The sequence below is a fragment of the Neoarius graeffei genome, chromosome 18 (assembly GCF_027579695.1).
Source record: "Neoarius graeffei isolate fNeoGra1 chromosome 18, fNeoGra1.pri, whole genome shotgun sequence".
Classification (NCBI taxonomy): domain Eukaryota; kingdom Metazoa; phylum Chordata; class Actinopteri; order Siluriformes; family Ariidae; genus Neoarius; species Neoarius graeffei.
Window position 1 is genome coordinate 64,751,548 of NC_083586.1, and position 21,931 is coordinate 64,773,478.

General features: G+C 42.3%; 1 protein-coding gene across 1 annotated transcript in view; it reads right to left on the reverse strand.

Annotated features, from left to right (window-relative positions):
* The window catches only part of LOC132866475 (B-cell receptor CD22-like), a 36,043-nt gene extending 17,304 nt beyond the window's left edge, over nt 1-18,739 (reverse strand). The window contains exons 1-3 of the mRNA XM_060899264.1: nt 18,635-18,739; nt 15,318-15,355; nt 3,816-3,883 (exon numbers count right to left, since the gene is read on the reverse strand). Of these exons, the coding sequence (XP_060755247.1) occupies nt 3,816-3,883; nt 15,318-15,355; nt 18,635-18,637 (109 nt within the window). The 5' untranslated portion in view covers nt 18,638-18,739. The remainder of the gene's footprint in view (nt 1-3,815; nt 3,884-15,317; nt 15,356-18,634) is intronic.
* Nucleotides 18,740-21,931: the final 3,192 nt, after the last annotated feature.

Sequence of the window (21,931 nt, forward strand, 5' to 3'; positions counted from 1 at the left end):
ATGCTTTGTAATTATAATTATGAAATTCGTAAAGCAAGACAGTCTTTCTTCTCCAACATCATCAGCAGGAATATGAACAATGCCCGTGTGCTATTTTCAACAGTAGAGAAGCTAACTAATCCCCCACCACAATTAGCACCTGAACTTCTCTCAGTTAATAAATGCAATGAGTTTGCATCCTTTTTCAAAGGTAAAATTGATAAAATACGGCAGAATATTTCTCATAATATATCTCAGTTGCAAAAAATTGAAAAACTGCAATCACCAATGACACAGATAGATAACTTCAACACAATGTCAGAGTTTTGTTTAATTGATTATGAGACTCTTGAAAAAACTGTACAAAATCTCAGTTCCTCAACATCTGAATTGGACATTCTGCCCACCAACTTTTTTAAGTCTGTTCTTCATCTTATAATTACAGATGTGCTTCAAATTATAAATACATCCCTGGAGACTGGCGTTGTTCCTGTGTCCCTAAAAAAAGCCGTTGTAAAGCCCCTTCTTAAAAAAAATAATCTGGATCCTTCAGTATTAAATAACTACAGGCCAATATCAAATCTACCATTCATCGGGAAAATCCTTGAAAAAATTGTCTTCAATCAATTAACTGCCTTCTTGATAGCAAACAGCCATTTTGATAATTTTCAGTCAGGATTTCGTGCCAATCATAGCACTGAAACAGCGTTGATTAAAGTTATAAATGACATACGTCTTAATACTGATGCAGGCAAAACATCGGTCCTGGTGTTACTGGACCTCAGTGCAGCTTTTGATACTATTGATCACAACATACTGCTATATCGACTTGAACACTGGGTTGGATTGACTGGTAAAGTTATCAATTGGTTAAATTCATACTTAAAAGATAGAAGCTTCTCTGTTACCCTGGGAAATTGTTCCTCAACATCAATGTCCTTGACCTGTGGTGTCCCCCAGGGGTCGATTCTTGGACAATTACTTTTCAACCTTTATATGCTCCCACTTGGGCAAATTATCAATAAAAATTCAATTTTGTATCACTGCTATGCAGATGACACCCAAATTTATTTTGCTCTATCACCTAATGATTATGCCCCCCTTGAATGTCTCTACCAGTGTATCGATCAAATCAATAGCTGGATGTCACAAAATTTTCTTCAACTGAACACAGATCAAACAGAAGTAATTCTATTTGGGAAAAAAAGATGAAAGACTCAAGATTACCACTATTCTTGACACAAAAGGGATTAAAACTAAAGAAATGGTTAAAAATCTTGGTGTTTTCATTGACAGCGAGCTAAACTTTGACAGTCACATGAAAGCAATCACTAAAACGGCATTTTATCACCTAAAAAACATTTCCAAACTAAGAGGACTTATGTCAAAAAATGATCTGGAAAAACTAATACATGCCTTCATCTCTAGTAGGGTTGATTACTGCAATGGCCTTTTCACAGGCCTGCCAAAAAAGACCATCAAACGACTTCAGCTGGTTCAAAATGCAGCGGCGAGGGTTCTCACACGAACAAAAAGAACAGAGCACATTACTCCAATTCTAAGGTCCCTTCACTGGCTTCCAGTAAGCTATAGAATTGACTTAAAAGCATTGCTGCTGGTGTACAAATCTCTAAATGGTACAGGGCCCAATTACCTCTCTGATATGTTGCAGCGGCCTAACCCAATCAGATCTACCAGATCGCAACAGAAAAATTTACTATTAAAACCAGTTGTTAAAACAAAGTGTGGTGAAGCAGCTTTTAGCTACTATGCAGTACAGCTATGGAACCAACTGCCAGAGGACATCAACAATGCTCCTGCTGTTGGCAGCTTCAAATCTAGGTTAAAGACCAAGCTGTTCTCAGATGCTTTTTGTTAAATAATTAATATTGTCTTCTTTTTTTTATAATCTTTACTTTCTCTGCATGTTTTAAATTTACTTTAATTTTAACTTTATTCTATTTTATTCTTTATTCTATTCTGCTGGTTTCTTTTTTTCTCCTCCTATTTCTACTTCATTTTATTATTTTATTTCTACTATTGTTTAATTCTTATTATTTTCTTTTAATTCTTTTAATTCTTTTAATTAATTGTTTTAGAATAAAAATAAAATTATTTTATGTAATTTTATTTCTCTATTGTTTACTGTTTTTGTTTTTACTTCTGTAAGGCTGCTGGGCCATAGAAGGTTCACGCTGCACGCTGCATGCTGCACGCTGCACGCTACACGCGTGTAAAGAAAAGTGGACAAACGTAGCATGACTTGCTCTGGGCCATAGAACGGCGTTCACGTTGCACGCTGCACGCTGCACACTTCACGCGTGAAGCGTGAAATGAACATGCACACTTTTTTCTAGGCGTGAAGACGGAAATTCCAGTCAATGCATGCGGTCACCGCCGCGCCAGCCAATCAGAACGGGTCTAGGGAGATAACTCTATGCTTTCAGGGGAAAACTTCAGAAAAAATATAATTGAATGGTATAATTGAAAAATAGTTCTTCATCGGGATTGTCAAGCAGATTATAGAATGTTCGGTGAAATTCACCACGGGTTTCTCTCAGAAGGAAGTGTTCTCGGCTCCAAATTCTGTTCCTTTTTCTCTTCCTCTGTCTCAGTAAAAGCAGAATGAGGCAATCGTCGTCATCCGAAGAGTCCGTATTGTTGGTTACTCGGTCAAAGTAGAACAGACGCAACACGTGAACATCCAAGCATGAAGTTTAATGGCCCAGGGTCCGGTTCTTCACGTGAACGTGTAGCGTGCAGCGTGCAGCATGCAGCGTGCAGCGTGAACCTTCTATGGCCCAGCAGCCTAAAGCACATTGAACTGCCATTGTGTATGAAATGTGCTATATAAATAAACTTGCCTTGCCTTGCCTTGCCTTCTCTCCTCTGGAAGTCCGAGTTGGATAAATAAAAACATTTCTTTACCACTGGAAGAAAACTGTGTGCAGGATTTGGACAAACTTCTGAATTCAGGGCTCGTTGTGTGGAATTAATATTTAAAAGCATTCACTACTATTCAGTCTTCACTCACATCTGTTTTTCTTTAAATCCAGGAAAATTTAACAATATTTCACCCAGACTTCAGGTTTTGGTGGCAGAAAATGACATTTTTATTTCTATTCTATTTTATATCTTATTCAGAGTTGAGTTCAGAAAACACACATCAGTATTCAGGCCTCAGAATTAAACACTATTCACACGTGATGTCAGAGTTATGTACGGGGGCGGAGTTTTTCCAAAAACAGAGGCGTGTCTGAGTTAAACATGATTCTGACCTTGAACTTAAGCGTATTTTTCACATGTTATATCAGCGAGGAGCAGCGTTATATTATATTTATAATGTTATAATTATAACAGGCGGCACGGTGGTGTAGTGGTTAGCGCTGTCGCCTCACAGCAAGAGGGTCCGGGTTCGAGCCCCGTGGCCGGCGAGGGCCTTTCTGTGCGGAGTTTGCATGTTCTCCCCATGTCCGCGTGGGTTTCCTCCGGGTGCTCCGGTTTCCCCCACAGTCCAAAGACATGCAGGTTAGGTTAACTGGTGACTCTAAATTGAGCGTAGGTGTGAATGTGAGTGTGAATGGTTGTCTGTGTCTATGTGTCAGCCCTGTGATGACCTGGCGACTTGTCCAGGGTGTACCCCGCCTTTCGCCCGTAATCAGCTGGGATAGGCTCCAGTTTGCCTGCGACCCTGTGGAACAGGATAAAGCGGCTACAGATAATGAGATGAGATGTGAGATGAGATAATTATAACAAGTATTAAAATATCCTGGGGTTAAACTTGTATTTATTGTCTCTGGCGTGTGTAGCTGTGATGATGTTAATGTGCGACTCACCTGAGATCATGAACAGAAAAACCAGGTAAAGTGGAGAAGCCATTTTGAGAGACATCATTGCTGGAAAGCTTCGAGAGAAAAAAAAAATTAAAGTGAACTAATTATAAATCACAACAACAAGAACAACAACATACAGATATATGATGTGATGACATACAGCAATCCCAGCATCCATCAGAAGTCTCTCATTAGCTGAGGGATTATTTATTTTCATACCACAGTGTGGTGGAATTCTGGATTCTGATTGGTCAGAAGGTGTTGATTAATTTTCTGTAACAGCAGCTCTGACAGCAGTGCAGCTGCAAATCACATGTTTATATTCATGCACTTGTAATAATACCTTATTGTTTCTATAGTAACAGCTCATGGTGGTAGCCATGGCCTAAAGGTTAGAGAAGCAGCCTCGGGCCTAAAGGGTTGCAGGTTCGATTCCCTGAACCTACAGGAACACTGTGGGGGGAGTGAATGAACAGCACTTCCACCTCCCTCTGTATTCATGGCTGAAGTGCCCGTGAGCAAGGCACCTAACCAGAGGAGATGTAAAAGTATGATGTCTCATTCTTTAAGAAAAATAAATCTCATTATTGGCCAATTGCTGTGGTATAAAAGGAATAAAGAGTGTGGACGCGCTGCTGGAAGAAAAACAATCAACTGCAGGCTGGTAACAGTAACTCCGTTTCATCACACCAGCATTTTACTCCACACACACTCTTTTAGCATTTCTTACAAAATAATCAGATTATATTCTCTGAACATGAGGACTGCGCTTATTAACTTTTTATAAATATTTTAATGAATCACAAAAATCACACATTCACAAGCCACAAATGAAAACCTGTACAAGAATTCACTGTTAGCAGCTCGACTCAGAGAAGCTAACACATGATTAAAACTTTATTTACCTGTCTGGAACTAATTTGCATATTCACAGAAGTGTGTGAATTATTTGCACATCAAAATTTGATGCCTGAAAGAAAGATTTAATGGAAAGATGTCTAAAATACAACCAGAAATCAGAAAAAAAGATGGAACGGCATAGACAATAAAAATAAAAAATAATAAAACAGTGATTTCTGAATTTATTTTGACTTCTATTTCATTGCAGACAGAATGAACCCAAGATATTTCATGTTTTGTTGGTCAATTTCATTTCATTTTTTAATATACATCCCTTCCTGCATTTCAGACCTGAAACACATTCCAAAAAAAGTTGTTGTTAAGGATTTATGATTTTACTATTTTTCCTTTAGCTTTTAGATACTTTACTATTTTAAACTATTTCTGTTTAAAATGACCAAGAAGGCATTAATTTCTTCTTAAGGTCTTCTGTGACCTTCTTTGCAGACTAGACACAGTATCTTTGTTTAGGAATTCCATTACTGTCGTAAGGACATCTTGCTCTGTGTTGTGCATAAATGTTGATATCTTTTTTGGACACACACACACACACACACACACACACACACACACACACACACACACACACACAGCTGATGTCATACTCTCACACACACACACACACACACACACACACACACACACACACACACACACACACACACACACAGCTGCCCTCACACAGATAACACACACACATAAAATCCCCTGTATTTTCTTGCCTCTTTGGGGACTTGTGAATAAAGATTGTGAACTTTATGGGGTTCCTGTCTTTTTTCGCGACTCACCCCAGAGCTCTGGGTGACATGGGGGGGACTGATCTCGAGAGGGTAATCGCTCCGTTTGGGGGCAAGAGGAAGAGACAGTGAATCTCTGACCTAACAGTTGTTCCAGGAGCAATTTAGGGCAAGTAATGAGGTACAACAATTAAATAATGATGCGATTTGAAACAGGTGACTGTAGTCATGATTTGGGACAAAATTAGTATTCTAATTTTCAAAGGCACTTGTCTTTGAGGAGTAAAGATGGGCTGAAGATCTCCAGTTTGTCAATAAATTCATGAGAAAAATTTTGAAATGTTTAAAAGCAATGTTCCTCAAAGAAAGATGGGAAGGGATTTGGATATTTCACCCTCAATGGTGCATAATATCATTAAATGACTCAAGGCCAGACACCAGCTTAATAGAATTGAGGAATGTGTGAAGGACATTAGACACTGGATGCTTATTAACTTCCTTCTGCTTAACTCTGACAAGACTGAAGTACTTGTACTCGGACCACATACAGCTAGAAGTAAGTTTTCTGATTACACAGTAACTCTGGATGGACTTTCTGTTTCTTCACGTGCAGCAGTAAAAGACCTCGGAGTGATTATTGACCACAGTCTTTCATTCGAACCACACACTGATAACGTTACCTGGATAGCTTTCTTTCATCTCAGAAATATTGCTAAGATAATAAATTTAATGTCGCTACATGACACAGAAAAACTAGTTCATGCTTTCATTCCCTCCAGGTTGGATTATTGTAATGCCTTACTGTCTGGATGTTCCAATAAGTGCATAAACAAGCTCCAGTTAGTTCAAAATGCAGCAGCAAGAGTCCTTACTAGAACTAGAAAATATGACCCCATCACCCCTGTCTTATCCACACTGCATTGGCTCTCAATCAAATTCCATATTGTTTATAAAATACTACTATTGACATGTCGGTGAAGATTCTAAGTCATCCAGGTCATGGTAAACTGTGGGTGGTAAAAGAGAGCAACTGGACTTGCTTGAAGATTCTTGAAGACGTTTCACCTCTCATCCGAAAGGCTTCTTCAGTTCTGTCTGACTAGTAGGGAGTATCAGGTATTTATCCTCTCATGGATGAAAAGCTCATCTAAGGTGTCATTGAGTCATCCTGTTGGTGTGGGTCACTGGGGGCTGGTTGTGAATGGCCTCAAGAGTTGTTAGGATGATCAATGGATTGCCTGTTAGGATGATCAATGGAATGCTGATTCTCTCTGTCCTCCTGTGCGTCACTGAAAACAGCTGGGTTTTGGTGTGCATTCAGTTCTCTGGGAAGTGTGCCAAGGGCTGCACTGTAGGTGGCTGATAAATGATGTCTTAGACCTCCACCTCTGTTCAGTGACGGCCGTTCCAGGTTGACAAAAATGGCTCCTTTAACTCCTCGCTCATACCAACGATCCTCTCTGGCTAAAATGCGTACGTTGCAATCCTGAAATGAGTGTCCTTTGTTGTTAAGATGAAGACAGACAGCAGAGTCCTGGCCTGAGGAACTGGCTCTCCTGTGTTGAGCCATGTGCCTGTGAAGTGGTTGTTTTGTTTCCTCAATATACGAGTCCATGCATTCCTCACTGCACTGAATGGCATACACCACGTTGTCCTGTTTGTGTCTGGGTATTCTGTCCTTAGGGTGGACCAGTTTCTGCTTCAGGGTGTTACTGGGTCTGAAATGTACCGGAATGTTGTGTTTGTAGAAGATCCTTCTGAGTTTCTCAGATAGACCAGAAATGTAGGGAATGACAATGTTCTTGTGTTTGTTCCTGTTATCCTCCTTGTCTGTTCTGTTCCTTTTTCTGCTCTTGAGGAAAGACCAGTTGGGATACCCACAGTTCTGAAGTGCTTTCTTGATGTGATTCTGCTCCTTCTCTTTTCCCTCTATCATTGTAGGGATATTCTGAGCCCTGTGCTGCAAGGTCCTAATGACCCCCAATTTGTGTTCCAGTGGGTGGTGAGAGTCAAAGAGTAGGTACTGGTCTGTGTCTGTGGGTTTCCAGTAGACCTCGATGCTCAGGCTTCTGTCTTGTCTAATGTGTACATCACAATCCAAGAAGGCTAGATTATTCCCACTGACATCCTCCCGAGTGAAGTTGATGTTAATATCCACTGCATTGATGTGCTTAGAGAAGGCTTCCACCTCATGGGTTTTGATTTTAACCCAGGTGTCATCCACATATCTGAACCAGTGGCTGGGAGCAACTCCTGAAAAAGTGATCAAAGCTTTATGTTCCACTTCCTCCATGTAAAGATTGGCCACAATAGGGGATACCAGTGAGCCCATGGCGCATCCATGCTTCTGTCTGTAGAAACTTTCATTAAACTGGAAATAAGTGGTAGTCAGGCAGAGGTCAAGCAGGGTGCAAATCTGGTCCGTGGTGAGGTTCGTTCTATCCAATAAGGTGCTGTCTCAAAGGAGTCATTTTCTAACAGATTCAACTGCTTCTGTGGTGGGAATGCAGGTGAGCAGAGAAGTGACAAAGGCAAGGAATGACAGATGCGCAAATTTCAAACTTTGCTGTCTAAAACCACCTCCTCCAGCAAGACAGAAGTACTGACTTGGAGGAAGAAATCTGACCAGGCTACACAACCAGACATAGAAGAGATATGGGTGAAGAACTTATCCGACAGGGTACTCACCCAACCAGAGAAAGATGTTCTATCTAAGGGACTTAACTTTGCAGTTTCACCAGAACGGATACCAGTGGTAGACCTCATCACAGCCACAGAGTCAGCCATCAGAAACAACAATCTGACCAACACAGAGGCAGAACAACTTAGACTGAAGATATCAGTTGCTCTGTCCAGTGCGAAAGCACCCCCTTCCAACCTCACCAGCCAAGAAAGGAGGGCTCTTACATTGCTTCAAAGAGACTGGGACATCACCATCCTTCCTGCTGACAAAGGGAGATGCACAGTGTTGCTAAACACAGTGGACTACCACTCCAGGATGACCAGTCTCCTCAGCGACACTACCACCTATGAAACCTTGAGGCAGGACCCCACAAGTTGTTATAAAAAGAAAGTTGTTAGCTGCCTGCAACAACTCGAAAAGGACCAAGCAATCAACCGATCTCTGCACTACAGATTGTACCTTGGGGAAGCCGTTCCTCTCATATACGGACTCCCCAAGATTCACAAGGAAGGAGCTCCACTCAGACCTATCATCAGCAGTATAAACTCTGTTACTTACAACATTGCCAAACACCTAGCCACCATCCTGGCTCCTCTCCTTGGGAATACACCACATCACGTCAAAAACTCCCAAGATTTTGCTACTAAAGTTGCAGACCTCAAACTAGACTCAGATGAAACCATGGTTTCCTATGATGTCAATTCTCTGTTCACCTGCATTCCCACCACAGAAGCAGATGAATCTGTTAGAAAACGACTCTTTTGAGACAGCACCTTATTGGATAGAATGAACCTCACCACGGACCAGATTTGCACCCTGCTTGACCTCTGCCTGACTACCACTTATTTCCAGTTTAATGAAAGTTTCTACAGACAGAAGCATGGATGCGCCATGGGCTCACCGGTATCCCCTATTGTGGCCAATCTTTACATGGAGGAAGTGGAACATAAAGCTTTGACCACTTTTTCAGGAGTTGCTCCCAGCCACTGGTTCAGATATATGGATGATACCTGGGTTTAAAATCAAAACCCATGAGGTGGAAGCCTTCTCTAAGCACATCAATGCAGTGGATATTAACATCAACTTCACTCGGGAGGATGTCAGTGGGAATAATCTAGCCTTCTTGGATTGTGATGTACACATTAAACAAGACAGAAGCCTGAGCATCGAGGTCTACCGGAAACCCACACACACAGACCAGTACCTACTCTTTGACTCTCACCACCCACTGGAACACAAATTGGGGGTCATTAGGACCTTGCAACACAGGGCTCAGAATATCCCTACAACAGTAGAGAGAAAAGAGAAGGAGCAGAATCACATCAAGAAAGCACTTCAGAACTGTGGGTATCCCAACTGGTCTTTCCTCAAGAGCAGAAAAAGGAACAGAACAGACAAGGAGGATAACAGGAACAAATGCAAGAACATTGTCATTCCCTACATTTCTGGTCTATCTGAGAAACTCAGGAGGATATTCTACAAACACAACATTCCGGTACATTTCAGACCCAGTAACACTCTGAAGCAGAAACTGGTCCACCCTAAAGACAGAATACCCAGACACAAACAGGGCAACGTAGTGTATGCCATTCAGTGCAGTGAGGAATGCATGGACTCATATATTGGGGAGACAAAACAACCACTTCACAGGCGCATGGCTCAACACAGGAGAGCCAGTTCCTCAGGCCAGGACTCTGCTGTCTACCTTCATCTTAACAACAAAGGACACTCATTTCAGGATTGCAACGTATGCATTTTAGCCAGAGAGGATCATTGGTATGAGCAAGGAGTTAAAGAAGCCATTTTTGTCAACCTGGAATGGCCGTCACTGAACAGAGGTGGGGGTCTAAAACATCATTTATCAGCCACCTACAATGCAGTCCTTGGCACACTTCCCAGACAACTGAATGCACACCAAAACCCAGCTGTTTTCAGTGACGCACAGGAGGACAGAGAGAATCAGCATTCCATTGATCACCCTAACGACTCTCGAGGCCATTTCCAACCAGCCCCCAGTGACCCACACCAACAGGATGACTCAATGACACCTTAGATGAGCTTTTCGTCCATGAGAGGATAAATACCTGATGCTCCCTACCAGTCAGACAGAACTGAAGAAGCCTTTCGGATGAGAGGTGAAATGTCTTCAAGAATCTTCAAGCAAGTCCAGTTGCTCTCTTTTACCACCCACAGTTTACTACTATTGACCTTTAAAGCACTGAATGGTCTCACACCACAGGACCTGAACAAACTTCTGGTCCTTTATGACCCGCCACGCCTACTGAGATCAAAAGGTGCAGACTATCTGCTGGTACCTTGTATAGTGAAGGCTACATCATGGGGCAGAGCCTTTTCTTACAAAGCCCCACAGTTATGAAACAGCCTTCCAAGTAGTGTTCAGGAATCAGACACAGTCTCAGTGTTTAAGTCTATGCTGAAAACATATCTGTTTAGTCAAGCCTTGTGTTAATGGTGTTTATGAGGTAAAGGTGTAGATCTGGAGGATCCTCAGACATAGAGTGTTCTGGTAAACTGGGATGTATGGATGCTGTCAGTCCCCACTCGCTTGCTCACTCGAGTTTGTTGACGGTGTAGTGGCTGCTGCTTTATGTCCCGGGGCTCCCTCACGCCTGTGTTACCTTCTACCTTCCTTTTAGTTATACTGTCATAGTTAGTTTTGCCAGAATCCCTGCTTGTACTCAGTGCAATATGTCTACTGTTCCTACTTATTCAGGTGACATTGGGCATACCTAACAACCTGTGTTTTCTCTCTCTCTCCCTCAAAAAATCTGTCCCTCTGAGTTACATGTCAATCCTGAGATCGAGATGCTGAACCTCTTCTGCTCCTCGGACCTGCCTGATCCATCCGGATGCCCTGTGACTGGTTGGAGTCTCATCACATCACTCCTGTAGAGGACGGCCCATATGGACAGTTGAAAGTCACACTTGGAAGACCCTCTGGACACTTGCAGTAATGCTTTTATGGCTGAGGATGACAGTTGACTTGCTAACTTTAGGACTGCAGTTGTCATGAACAGTTTTGCACTCAAGTTTCCATCAATGAAGAGTTATAACATCAATGAAACTGACTTCATGTTAAAACTATTAATGTTATAGTCATGTTGTCTGTTGATGCCCAAATGAGGATGGATTCCCTTTTGAGTCTGGTTTCTCTCGAGGTTTCTTCTTCATGTCATCTGAGGGAGTTTTTCCGTGCTATCGTCGCCACAGGCTTGCTCAATGGGGATAGACTAGGGATAAAATTAACTCATGTCTTGGGTCATTCAGATTCTGTAAAGCTGTTTTGGGACAATGTCTATTGTTAAAAGTGCAATACAAACAAACTTGACTTGATTTGGCATACAGCTCATCACCCCTCCCCCCATGGGCCTGCTCAGACCACAACCTGGTTAATCTTGTCCCTATTTATATTCCTATGGTGAACAAACAACCCCCCACCACTAGGTGTGTGAGAAAATGGTCGGAGGAGAGCAGCATGGCACTGAGGGACTGTTTTGAGACCACAGACTGGTAAGTGCTGTGTAGTCCACATGGGGAGGACACTGACAGTCTTACACACTGCATCACAGACTATATTAATCTCTGTGTGGAGAACAATGTGCCAACCAGGAAGGTATGGTGTTTTTCCAACAACAAACCATGGTTGACTCCTGACCTGAAAACCCTGCTGAATAAGAAGAAGAGGGCCTTCAGATCTGGGGACAAAGAGGAGCTGAGGAGAGTGCAGAACAATCTCAAAAGGGAGGTGGGGAGGGGCCTGAAAACCATCTCTGGCCACAGTAAAGACAGTGGGAGGGGCCCTGAATTTGGAGACCTGAAATGAGCAAATGACATGAACCTCTTTTTCAACAAGTGGGTTCTGCACCCACTTCCTCCCCCACCCACCAGAGCCCAGACCAACCGGTGACCCAATCACTCCCCCACTGGCACACTTATCCCCCCCTCCCCCAGGTAATCACAGACATCAGTTGCACCCTTCTCATACCTTTCAACCCCCCCCCCCCCCCGCCACTTTATTCCCTGTGCATGAAGCACCTAAGTTTCAATCTTGCCACCAATAAGCTGAATCTTCTGAACAGCAGAAGATTTCATCAGAAACTCGAAATGAAACACATTTGATCAATGAACAGAGCTACATGTATTGACCCTGATGTCCTTCCACACTACATCAGCACAGTCCAACCAACAGCCTCAGCCCCATCATCCTCCTTTCTCCTCTCTGTTCCTGGAGTCCTCCTGCTCTACTAATGTCAGTGTTTTCCCTTTTCACAACACACCTGATTCAACACTTCAGCTAATGAACAAAGCAGACGTGAGTGTGTTAAAGCAGGAAAATACTCTCTCAGACGAAAGGACTAAGATTACATTATTCCTGTAGCAGGGCTCAGAAACATGACAATAGGGGTGGGGCCACAAGACCAAATCAAACTACAGACCAGACTTGCAGACATTTTCAGGTTCACAGAATATATCACTAAAGACTTCTGAAGAAACTCTCAGGGGAAAAACAACAAGAACAACAACAAAAAAAACCCACACCAGTTATCACAGTTGCTGTGGCCTGTCAGTTGGTCTGTGCATCACCATGGCAACATGCTACTATGGCTTCTTTGATAACTATTTCCATTGACGGAGCAAAAATAACCAAAATATTTGGCCAGATTGTGTCTGGCATGTCAGTTACTTGATATTAATTCCTTTGTAACAGATCCGTCACACTTGCAATCCTTTCTATCTGTTATATTTTTTATATCCTGTTTATCTGCCGCTTCGTCCCTACGGCTGGGTCACAGCCACGCCGATATTCACTATAACAGCATTCTAGCTCATGTCATATTGTTTCATTAACTATAAACATCATTATTCATCAAGGAAAATAAGGAACCATGAAAAATATGGGGGAAATGCAACATTTTACCATTTTAAACATTCAATAAACAATATCTTAACATTCACAGATTGAAATTATGAAAATCCATAAAAATCCACAATTATCTCAGACATAATCTCTCAGAAATCAGTATTATGCTGTATATCCATCATTCCCAGCACAGATACGTCATCAGCAAAAGTTACCAAAAGTCACGAAGTTCCAAATTTAACACCACAAACTACAACTGCATTAAAATAATCAACACTGAGCCTCTCTATGTTCAGGAAATGTACACATAATGAGGAACTTTAGCAATTAAAGCATATTAAACATAAATGTGTTCTTATAGTGCGTTCTCGACCCTCATGTCCAGTAAACAAACGAGGAATAAAGAAATGTGTGAGAAAATGAGTGTGTGGTTCACTAGAAGTCCCAGAGAGGGGCCATTTGGCCTTTTTACCTAGAAAACCCACAAGAGGGCCAATTGGCCCAAAGTCCTCCCTGTAGACATTCATTTTGTTATGGAAATGTGGCTGTTATGCCGCTTTTCCACTACAAACGCGGCTGAGCCGTGCCGTGCCGAGTCGAGCTGAGTCGGGCTGAGTGGGGCTGTTGGAGTTGCATTTCGACTACAACCGCGCTGAACTGTGCTGGCTGGAAGTGGGTGGACACATTGGGTGGAGTTAGCGAAAGTGGGTGGACGTCATGTGATGTCGTTAAGCAGCGCAAACAGTGACATCAGTGACAGTGGCGGAACAAGTCAGAGCCGGGCCGGGGGCGGGGCAAATGACCGGGCCCTTTATTAAAGCTTATCATAACATCATTTTAGGCTACAAAATGTCCGCAACTGCGGTGTTTACCAATTTCAACACTACCGGGTGCAACTATGTTATTTAGTACATCAAGTCCTTCAAACGAACATGTAACTCAGAAACAAAAAACATTAGGATACTGTACATGGCTCATAATAAAACATCAATAGCCTATACTGCGCACATTATTTGAAGGGCATACGAATGAGCGCTCAGAGGTTGCAACGGTGACAGGAAGAGTCAGAAATAAAAGGAGGGTGGTGCAAACCTCACTGAATGCACTGTGTTTACCAATTTCAACACTACCGGGTGCAACTATGTTATTTTGTACATTAAGTCCTTCAAACGAACATGTAACTCAAACAAAAAAACATTAGGCGACATACTGTACATGGCTCATAATAAAACATCAATAGCCTACTGCGCGCATTATTTGAAGGGCATACGACGAGCCTTGCGCTCCGCGAACTCGTCCACGATGCTCTGTCTGTCACTGATTCAGTGATCTTTTCAGCGGTAGTCTCACGACCCGAATAGTAAACAATAAACATGGAGGACATGGAGTCGTTAGTGTTGCTGGTCTTGGTGCTGTGGCTTGTTGTCACCGACAACGCCAACAGATACTGGCAAGAGCGTATAGATGAGGCAAGGCGCATAAAGCTTCAGAAATTCTCGTAATTCGTAATTCTTCTTCTTCCGGGTTTGCAGTGTTTACAGATCCCAGCGTGCTCGCGGGGCGTGTGTGGGCATGTGAGGACACTCCCCCTCACCAATCAGTGCACAGGGGAGTGTCTGCTCACGCCCCCAGCCTCACTCGGCTCGGTTTGGCTCGCTTCAGCCCCACTCCAAAAAGGTGCGAGTTTTAGGGGCTAAGCAGGGCTGAAGCGAGCTGAGTCGTGCTGGTTTTTGGTAGTCGAAACGCGAGCCGTGTCGGGCTGAAGTGAGCTGAAGCGAGCTGAAGTGAGCTGAAAAAGGGTAGTGGAAAAGGGCCATTAGTTACCTTACAGCTTAGAAATGAAATCTTACAATGCCTGTTGAATGTTGAATCTCTGCATCTTCTTTCCTTGGAGAGGAGCTTCTTTCACCACAAAATTCTTGAGGGAACTGAAGCGATAGTCCATGTGCACTGAGGTATTTATCCATCAAACAATTGTCTGGTTGCAGTCACATGAGTCGTTATGGTCACATGGGACATTCACATGTTCACATTTTAGAATAGAATGTGTTTTTATTCCTCATTCTCACATTCACACAGAAGTAGCCAACATGACTTCACCACTGAAGTGTGAAGTGTGTGAAATGTGACCTCCTCACCCCACACACTGCCACTAACAGCCTCATTACCATAACAAAATGAGTGATTAGTGTATTGGGGAAAAGCGGTCGGGCCAAATGGCCCCATGTGGGTCTTCTAGGTAGACAGAAAAATGCTGGGACTGCTAGTGTTAAGACGTGTTGCAGATGTTTGCATGAACACACCACTTGCTTTCCTCTTTTTGCTGCATTAGTCCCTTCTTCTAAACAGAAGAAATTACACAGAAAAGATGAGATAAAAGAGACACATCTTTGAATGAATCTAAAAGTAAATACTCTTGATGTTTGCTCAATATATATGACCAATATAAAATTATAAACCTGATGAGACTAGCGCTGAAGCAGAGAGTTTTTGCCGCAACTGTGATAGACATTTGATGCAAAGCAATTTTTTTTTCATGAATTAAGCCACAAAAACTTTCCAAACATTTTCAAACATGTGCTCATGCATCTGCAAGATTGTGTCTGCACCAGAGTAAAAATTACATCATATATATTGTGTACAGGACATTTTAACACCTCAGTCCAATGTGTGAACAAATAAACCAGTTGCCCTGCAACTGGGAAAGTGAAATCACCCCCAAATCACCAAACACACTGTACACACTGTTTAAAACTGGGTCTAACTTTAAAATAATTAATTTATAGGTATTATGGGTTTTTATTGGATTGTGTGGTCTATTTTATCTTACTCTGAGAACTTCTGTGCTCCATAATGTGATACAACAAGCATTCAGTAATTTTATCATCTAGTGTATATCTAAATGATGGCGTCAACCCTTCATAAATAAACACCCTCACTCATTGCTTGAAATTGAGCTAAACCTCTTCTTTTTCTTCTTTTGGCTGCCCCCGATTAGGGGTCGCCACAGCGGATCTTTCATCTCCATTGCTTCCTGTCTTCCGCATCCTTTTCTACCACACCTGCCACTTTCATGTCCTCTCTCACCACATCCAAGTATCTTCTCTTTGGCCTTCCTCATTTTTGTTTGCCTGGCAGCTCCATCCTCAACATTCTCCTTCCCACATGCTCTGCATTTCTTCTCAGGATGTGCCCGTACCATCTCAGTCTCATCTCTCTTTGCTTAATTCCCAGGCTCTCCACATGTGCTGTCCCTCTGATGTGCTCATTCCTTATCCTGTCCAACCTCGTCACTCCCATCGCAAACCTTAACATCCTCAACTCTGCCACCTCCAACTTTGCCTCCTGTCTCTTCGTTAAGGGTACGGTCTTCAATCCATACATCACAGCTGGTCTCACTACTGTCTTATACATCTTACCTTTCACTTTTGCTGGGACTTTCCTATCACAAATGACTCCCGAAATCCTTCTCCAACTGCTCCACCCTGCCTGCACTCTCTTTCTCACCTCAGTATTGCAGCCCCCATTTTCCTGAACAGTTGACCCCAGGTACTTGAATTCACCAACTTGCTTTATGTCTACTCCTTGCATCTTCACTACACTCTTGTCCCCATTCTCATTGATGCACATGTATTCTGTTTTGCTATGGCTCACCTTCATTCTTCTTCATTCCAATGCAACATGACACCACCTACGGTATATGTACAGGTGCAGTGACCATGCCTAAAATGTTGAGAAAGTGTCCAGTGACTTAAGAGGCTAAGCTAAATGATTTAGTAATGGGCTGAGTGGATAAGGCCAGAATAGATTTACGGCAGTTACCGTATATGTAATTAAGGAAAGGCCAGAGCTTGTGTCAACCAGAGCATGTAGCTCTGGGACAGATATGGTGCATTGTATGTATGGCGTAGGGGGAACACACTCAGAGCCATGTGTGTTAGGGTGGACCATTGGGGTGAGATTATCAGCCATGCGGTCTGCCATGACAGCCCCTAGTAGTTTCCCTGATCACTTGTGTCTGTAGAAAAGTGCATGCGCCAATTGGGGGACCTACAGTAATGTTGGGGATGGCCATAAGACTGTGGAGGTGGATGAGAGTCTGCATATGTAGTGTGTTTGTGGTGAGGGCTTGGAGAGGGTGAGCGAGGGCTATGGGAGTATGTGGCATGACTAGCATGGGAAGAGTGAGCTACAGGGCAAGACTGTCACTCCCAAGAAGGAGAGCAGCTGGGAGAATCACTATGGTCAGCTGTAGTAGATCTATAGTGGGCAGTGGTAGGAGGGTGGCCATGAAAAGATTCACATGAGTAGTAAGAGGGAGAGTGGCAATGATGATGTGAGTAGGCATCCTCACAGCAGGGAGGTTGATGGGTGTGCCATCGTCCTGGAGAGTGGTGCTGAGGTGGAGAGTGGTCATCATGAGATGACGGACACTGTGGTGATATGCAGGATGAGGTATAGCTGTCCGATGAGCAGCGCAGACTGTGGACCTCATTGGGTCGGTGGTGGCTAATGTGATGAGTTGTGTAGTCAGCAGCTGCACATGTTGTGGACGCATAATCCTGCTCACCTCCTGGCGAAGGCTGGAGAATTGCCTTGAGAGTTGATCCAGTCAGTCATCAGATGTCTTCGCTTGAAAGTGGTGTAAGGCCTTGAAAGCAGCATGCAGTTCAGTGATAGCAGCCATTAATTCAGCACTAGGTGTTGATGCAGGACTGGATGATGTGGTTTGATCAACAGTCACTGGCATAACAGGAGAAGGAGAGGCTATACTAATAGCTAACTGACCCTCTAGCCTCTCCTTCTCCTTGTTGAAGTACAAGTCAAAGTACATTTAGAAAGCAATGCGTTCTTTTTTTATTTGCATTTTCCACACCATCCCAACTTTTTCTGATGTGTTTGATGAGTCCAGATTGACCTTCTTCTAGAGTGATGGGCGTGTCAGGGTAAGAAGGGAAGCACATGAAACAATGCACCCATCATGTATAATGTCCACTGCACAAGTCTCCAGAGGCAGTGTTATGATCTGGGGTTGATTCAGTTGGTCAGGTCGAGACTCAGCAATGTGGCAATAAAATGGAGTCAGCTGATAACTGAATGTACTGAATGACCAGGGACACATCAATGGACACTGGACACAATTTTTCTTCCCTGATGGCACGGACATATTCCAGGATGACAATGCCAAGTTTCATTATGAAAGAGTGGTTCAGGGAGCATGAGGAATCATTTTCACACATGATTTAATAGCCTTAAGATATGTTGTTGATATTTTGAATAAACACACCATATAGTTTCCTTTTTTCTGAATTCGTCACTTCAACAGAAACTGCATTTTTACAACCAGTACCACAAAATATCAGACGTAATTTATCCCAGTACTCATATAATATCTCCATATGTACCAGCACTGACAGGCAATCAGTAAAAGTTGCTGAAAATAATAAAGTTAGTCAAAGAAAAGACAAGTGCACTGAAAATAATATTACCACTAAGGCTTTCTATGTTCAGGAAAAATAGATATTAAACTAATGAGTGCAGGATAAGCAGCTACAGGTAATGGATGGGTGGACTAATGAGTGAATTTAATACCTAAAAAACATGAAACTTTTTTTCTTACCATGCCTATTCGACCCTCATGTCCAACAGGCAGACCAGAGAATAAAGAAAACCATCAAAGAAATAGTGTGTGGTTATGGCGTGTTGCTCATACTGTTTTGCATAAACACAGCATTCTATTTCCTCTTTTTGCTGAAGTAGACACTTCTTCTGAAATTGAGAAAATACTCCGAAAAAGAAAGACACAAAATCTACCAGAATTTTTTTTCGATTAACAAAAAATAAAATCTTGAAATAAACAAAAATATTAAACATGCTCTTTAAAAATTGGCACAGTATCGTCACTGAAGCAGAGAAATCAGTATCATAATGACTGAGGCGGAACATTTGCAGAAGTACTTTTTGACTCATGTGAAGAAGTCATTTGCATTTTCCACAGGGAATGAACAGCTGCTCTACAGCTTCATGCTTGAATGATATCCTCTATTTAAAAAGTGCTCTTGACAACACCATTTCTACCATTTCTTTCTTCTTTTCTGCAACAGTACAATTTTGTTAATCTGGCCTCAGTGATGAAGTCAGCTGTGGATTTACATTACTACTTATCAGCTGGTCAGATCTACTCAAGGAGCTGAATTTATTTCCTGATTTACATTTTACTCTCTCAAAACGCCTCTCAGCATGACGCAACTATTACTCTGGAGGAACTAAAGCAGCAGTGAAGCACATTTTTAACCATGAATTAAGCTGAGAAAGGAGACTGTTTGGCCTGTGAGCATTTTTAAAGCAACATGCTGGTTAATGTTTCCATCTGAATCAAGTTTATTGCAATAAAATACGTGCATGACCCTATCCCAACTTTTCTGAAACATGTTGCTGACATCAAATTCAAAATGAGCATATATTTTTCAAAAAACAATACAATTTCTCAGTTTCAACATTTGATATGTTGTCTTTGTACAATGTGCAATGAAATATAGTGTTTCCAAGATTTGCAAATCGTCATATTCTGGTTTTTATTTACATTTTACTGGGTGTCCCAAATTTATGGAATTGGGGTTATAAACATATGTACACTACAAGACTACAAGAAAGCCTATGACTCAATGCCCCACACATGGATCCTGGAATGCTTGAAATTGTACAATGTCAACAGGACTCTCAGAACCTTCATCAAGAACTCAATGAGACTGTGGAAAACAACCCTAGAGGCCAACTTCAAGCCAATAAGGTCACCATCAAATGTGGCATATCCCAAGGAGATGGCCTCTCCCTGCTGCTGTTCTACATAGGACTGAACCCCCTCAGCCAGATCATCACCAAGAGTGGCTATGGATACAGGCTACAAAATGGAGCAACCATCAGCCACCTTTACATGGATGATATCAAGCTGTATGCTAGGTCTGAGTGAGACATCGAATCAGTGATCCACATGACCAGGAGCTACAGCAACGGCATCAGAATGTCCAGAGGTGTCAAGTAACGAAGTACAAATACTTCGTTACTTTACTTAAGTAGAAATTTTGGTACTTTCTACTTTACTGGAGTAATAATTTTTCAACCTACTTTTTATCTCTACTCGTTACATTTTCAAGCATTTACTTTTACTTCATTACGTTTATAATAGTCTCGTTACTTGCATTTCATTGTGCCAATCTTTATATTACTTTATATTACTTATATTACTTTGTCCACCTAATAAACTGCCACTCAGGGCGCTCCAAGCACACAGCAATCAGAGCTCTGACTTCGACACCGTTAGTAAATTGCGGGCTCTCGTTCGTTTGTCAGGAGTGGAATCCCCCCCCCCAAACCATGCGGAATTCTCTTTTCTGAGTCAGGTTAAGTTTACAAACGCAGTTATGGTATCTTGGTGGGTGTTAGTGAGTAAAGTGACAGGTCTTAGCTTAGTAAACGTTATATTAGCTTGTAGTGTGTCGGCATTCCAGCAGCCACCCTTTCTCTCCTGGCCTGTGTTCAGCCTCGCATTGCTGGAACACAAACATTCTGTTAACTTCTCTCGGTGAGCCAGTAACTAGTAGGGATGAGAAAGTGTTTTTCTTGCATTTTAACTGGAACCTGCTGCCTCTACTGCACGTCCCATATGAAAAAAAACCCCTGCAATTTTACAGTAGTGTTAGTATAGTATTCATTCATTCATAGCATTCAAATACTGTATTATTACTGCCGTTTAGACAGTGAATGCAATGCAACTTTGGACACAAAATGATTGCCAGCATACTGCAAAAATATTGCGTTATACAATATTTTGGACATTACAATATTTTTTTTAATATATACATTTTCAATAAACATTTATTGATAACTTACTTCTGAGGTATGAAGTTTTACACCATTACAACACTTACAGACAACAAGTCATTATTACTTGTGCTCCATGAAACACATTTTAATGGGTCAGGAGAATGTACTGTATGTGGACTTCTAGGCTGCGCCTTTGTCCTTAATAGCATTTTTTCCTCTTTCATTACTTTTACTTTTGTACTTTAAAGTAGTTTAGAAATCAGTATACTTTTTACTTTTACTTGAGTAAAAAGCTTCAGTTGATACTTTTACTTCATGAAAAGTATTTCTAAACCATAGTCTCTATACTTCTACTTGAGTAATAAATGGTAATACTTTTGACACCTCTGAGAATGTCATTTGGACTAGACATGTGTGCCTGGACAGTAACAAGGAGAGGGAAGGCAGTTAGAAATGAGGGGGTAGTGCTACCAGACGACATAATAGTAGACATGGAAGATAGCTACAACTACCTTGGAATCTTGCAGACTAATGGCAACCATGAAGAGGCCGCTAGGAAAGCAGTAACAGCCAAATACCTACAAAGCATAACGCAAATCCTGAGAAGTCAGCTGAATGGGAAGAACAAGGTCCAGGCCATCAACACCTCCACCCTGCTAGTCATCAGATACCCTGCTGGCATAATAAGCTGACCAAAGGAGGAGATAGAGGCCACTGACATCAGGACAAGAAAACTCCTGACATTGCACAGAGGGTTTCACCCCAAGTCCATCATCCTGAGGCTATACACTAATGGCCCTTTTCCACTACCCTTTTCAGCTCACTTCAGCTCACTTTGGCCCAACACGGCTCGCGTTTCGACTACCTCAGAGCAGCATGACTCAGCTCACTTCAGCCTTACTCAGCACCCAAATCTCGCACCGTTTTGCAGTGGGGCTGAGGCGAGCCAAACCTTGCTGAGTGAGGCTAGGGGCATGAGGAGACACTCCCCTGTGCACTGATTGGTGAGGAGGAGTGTCCTCACATGCCCACATACGCCCCGCGAGCATGCTGGGATCTTTAAATAACCACCATCTGTAAACACCGTAAACCC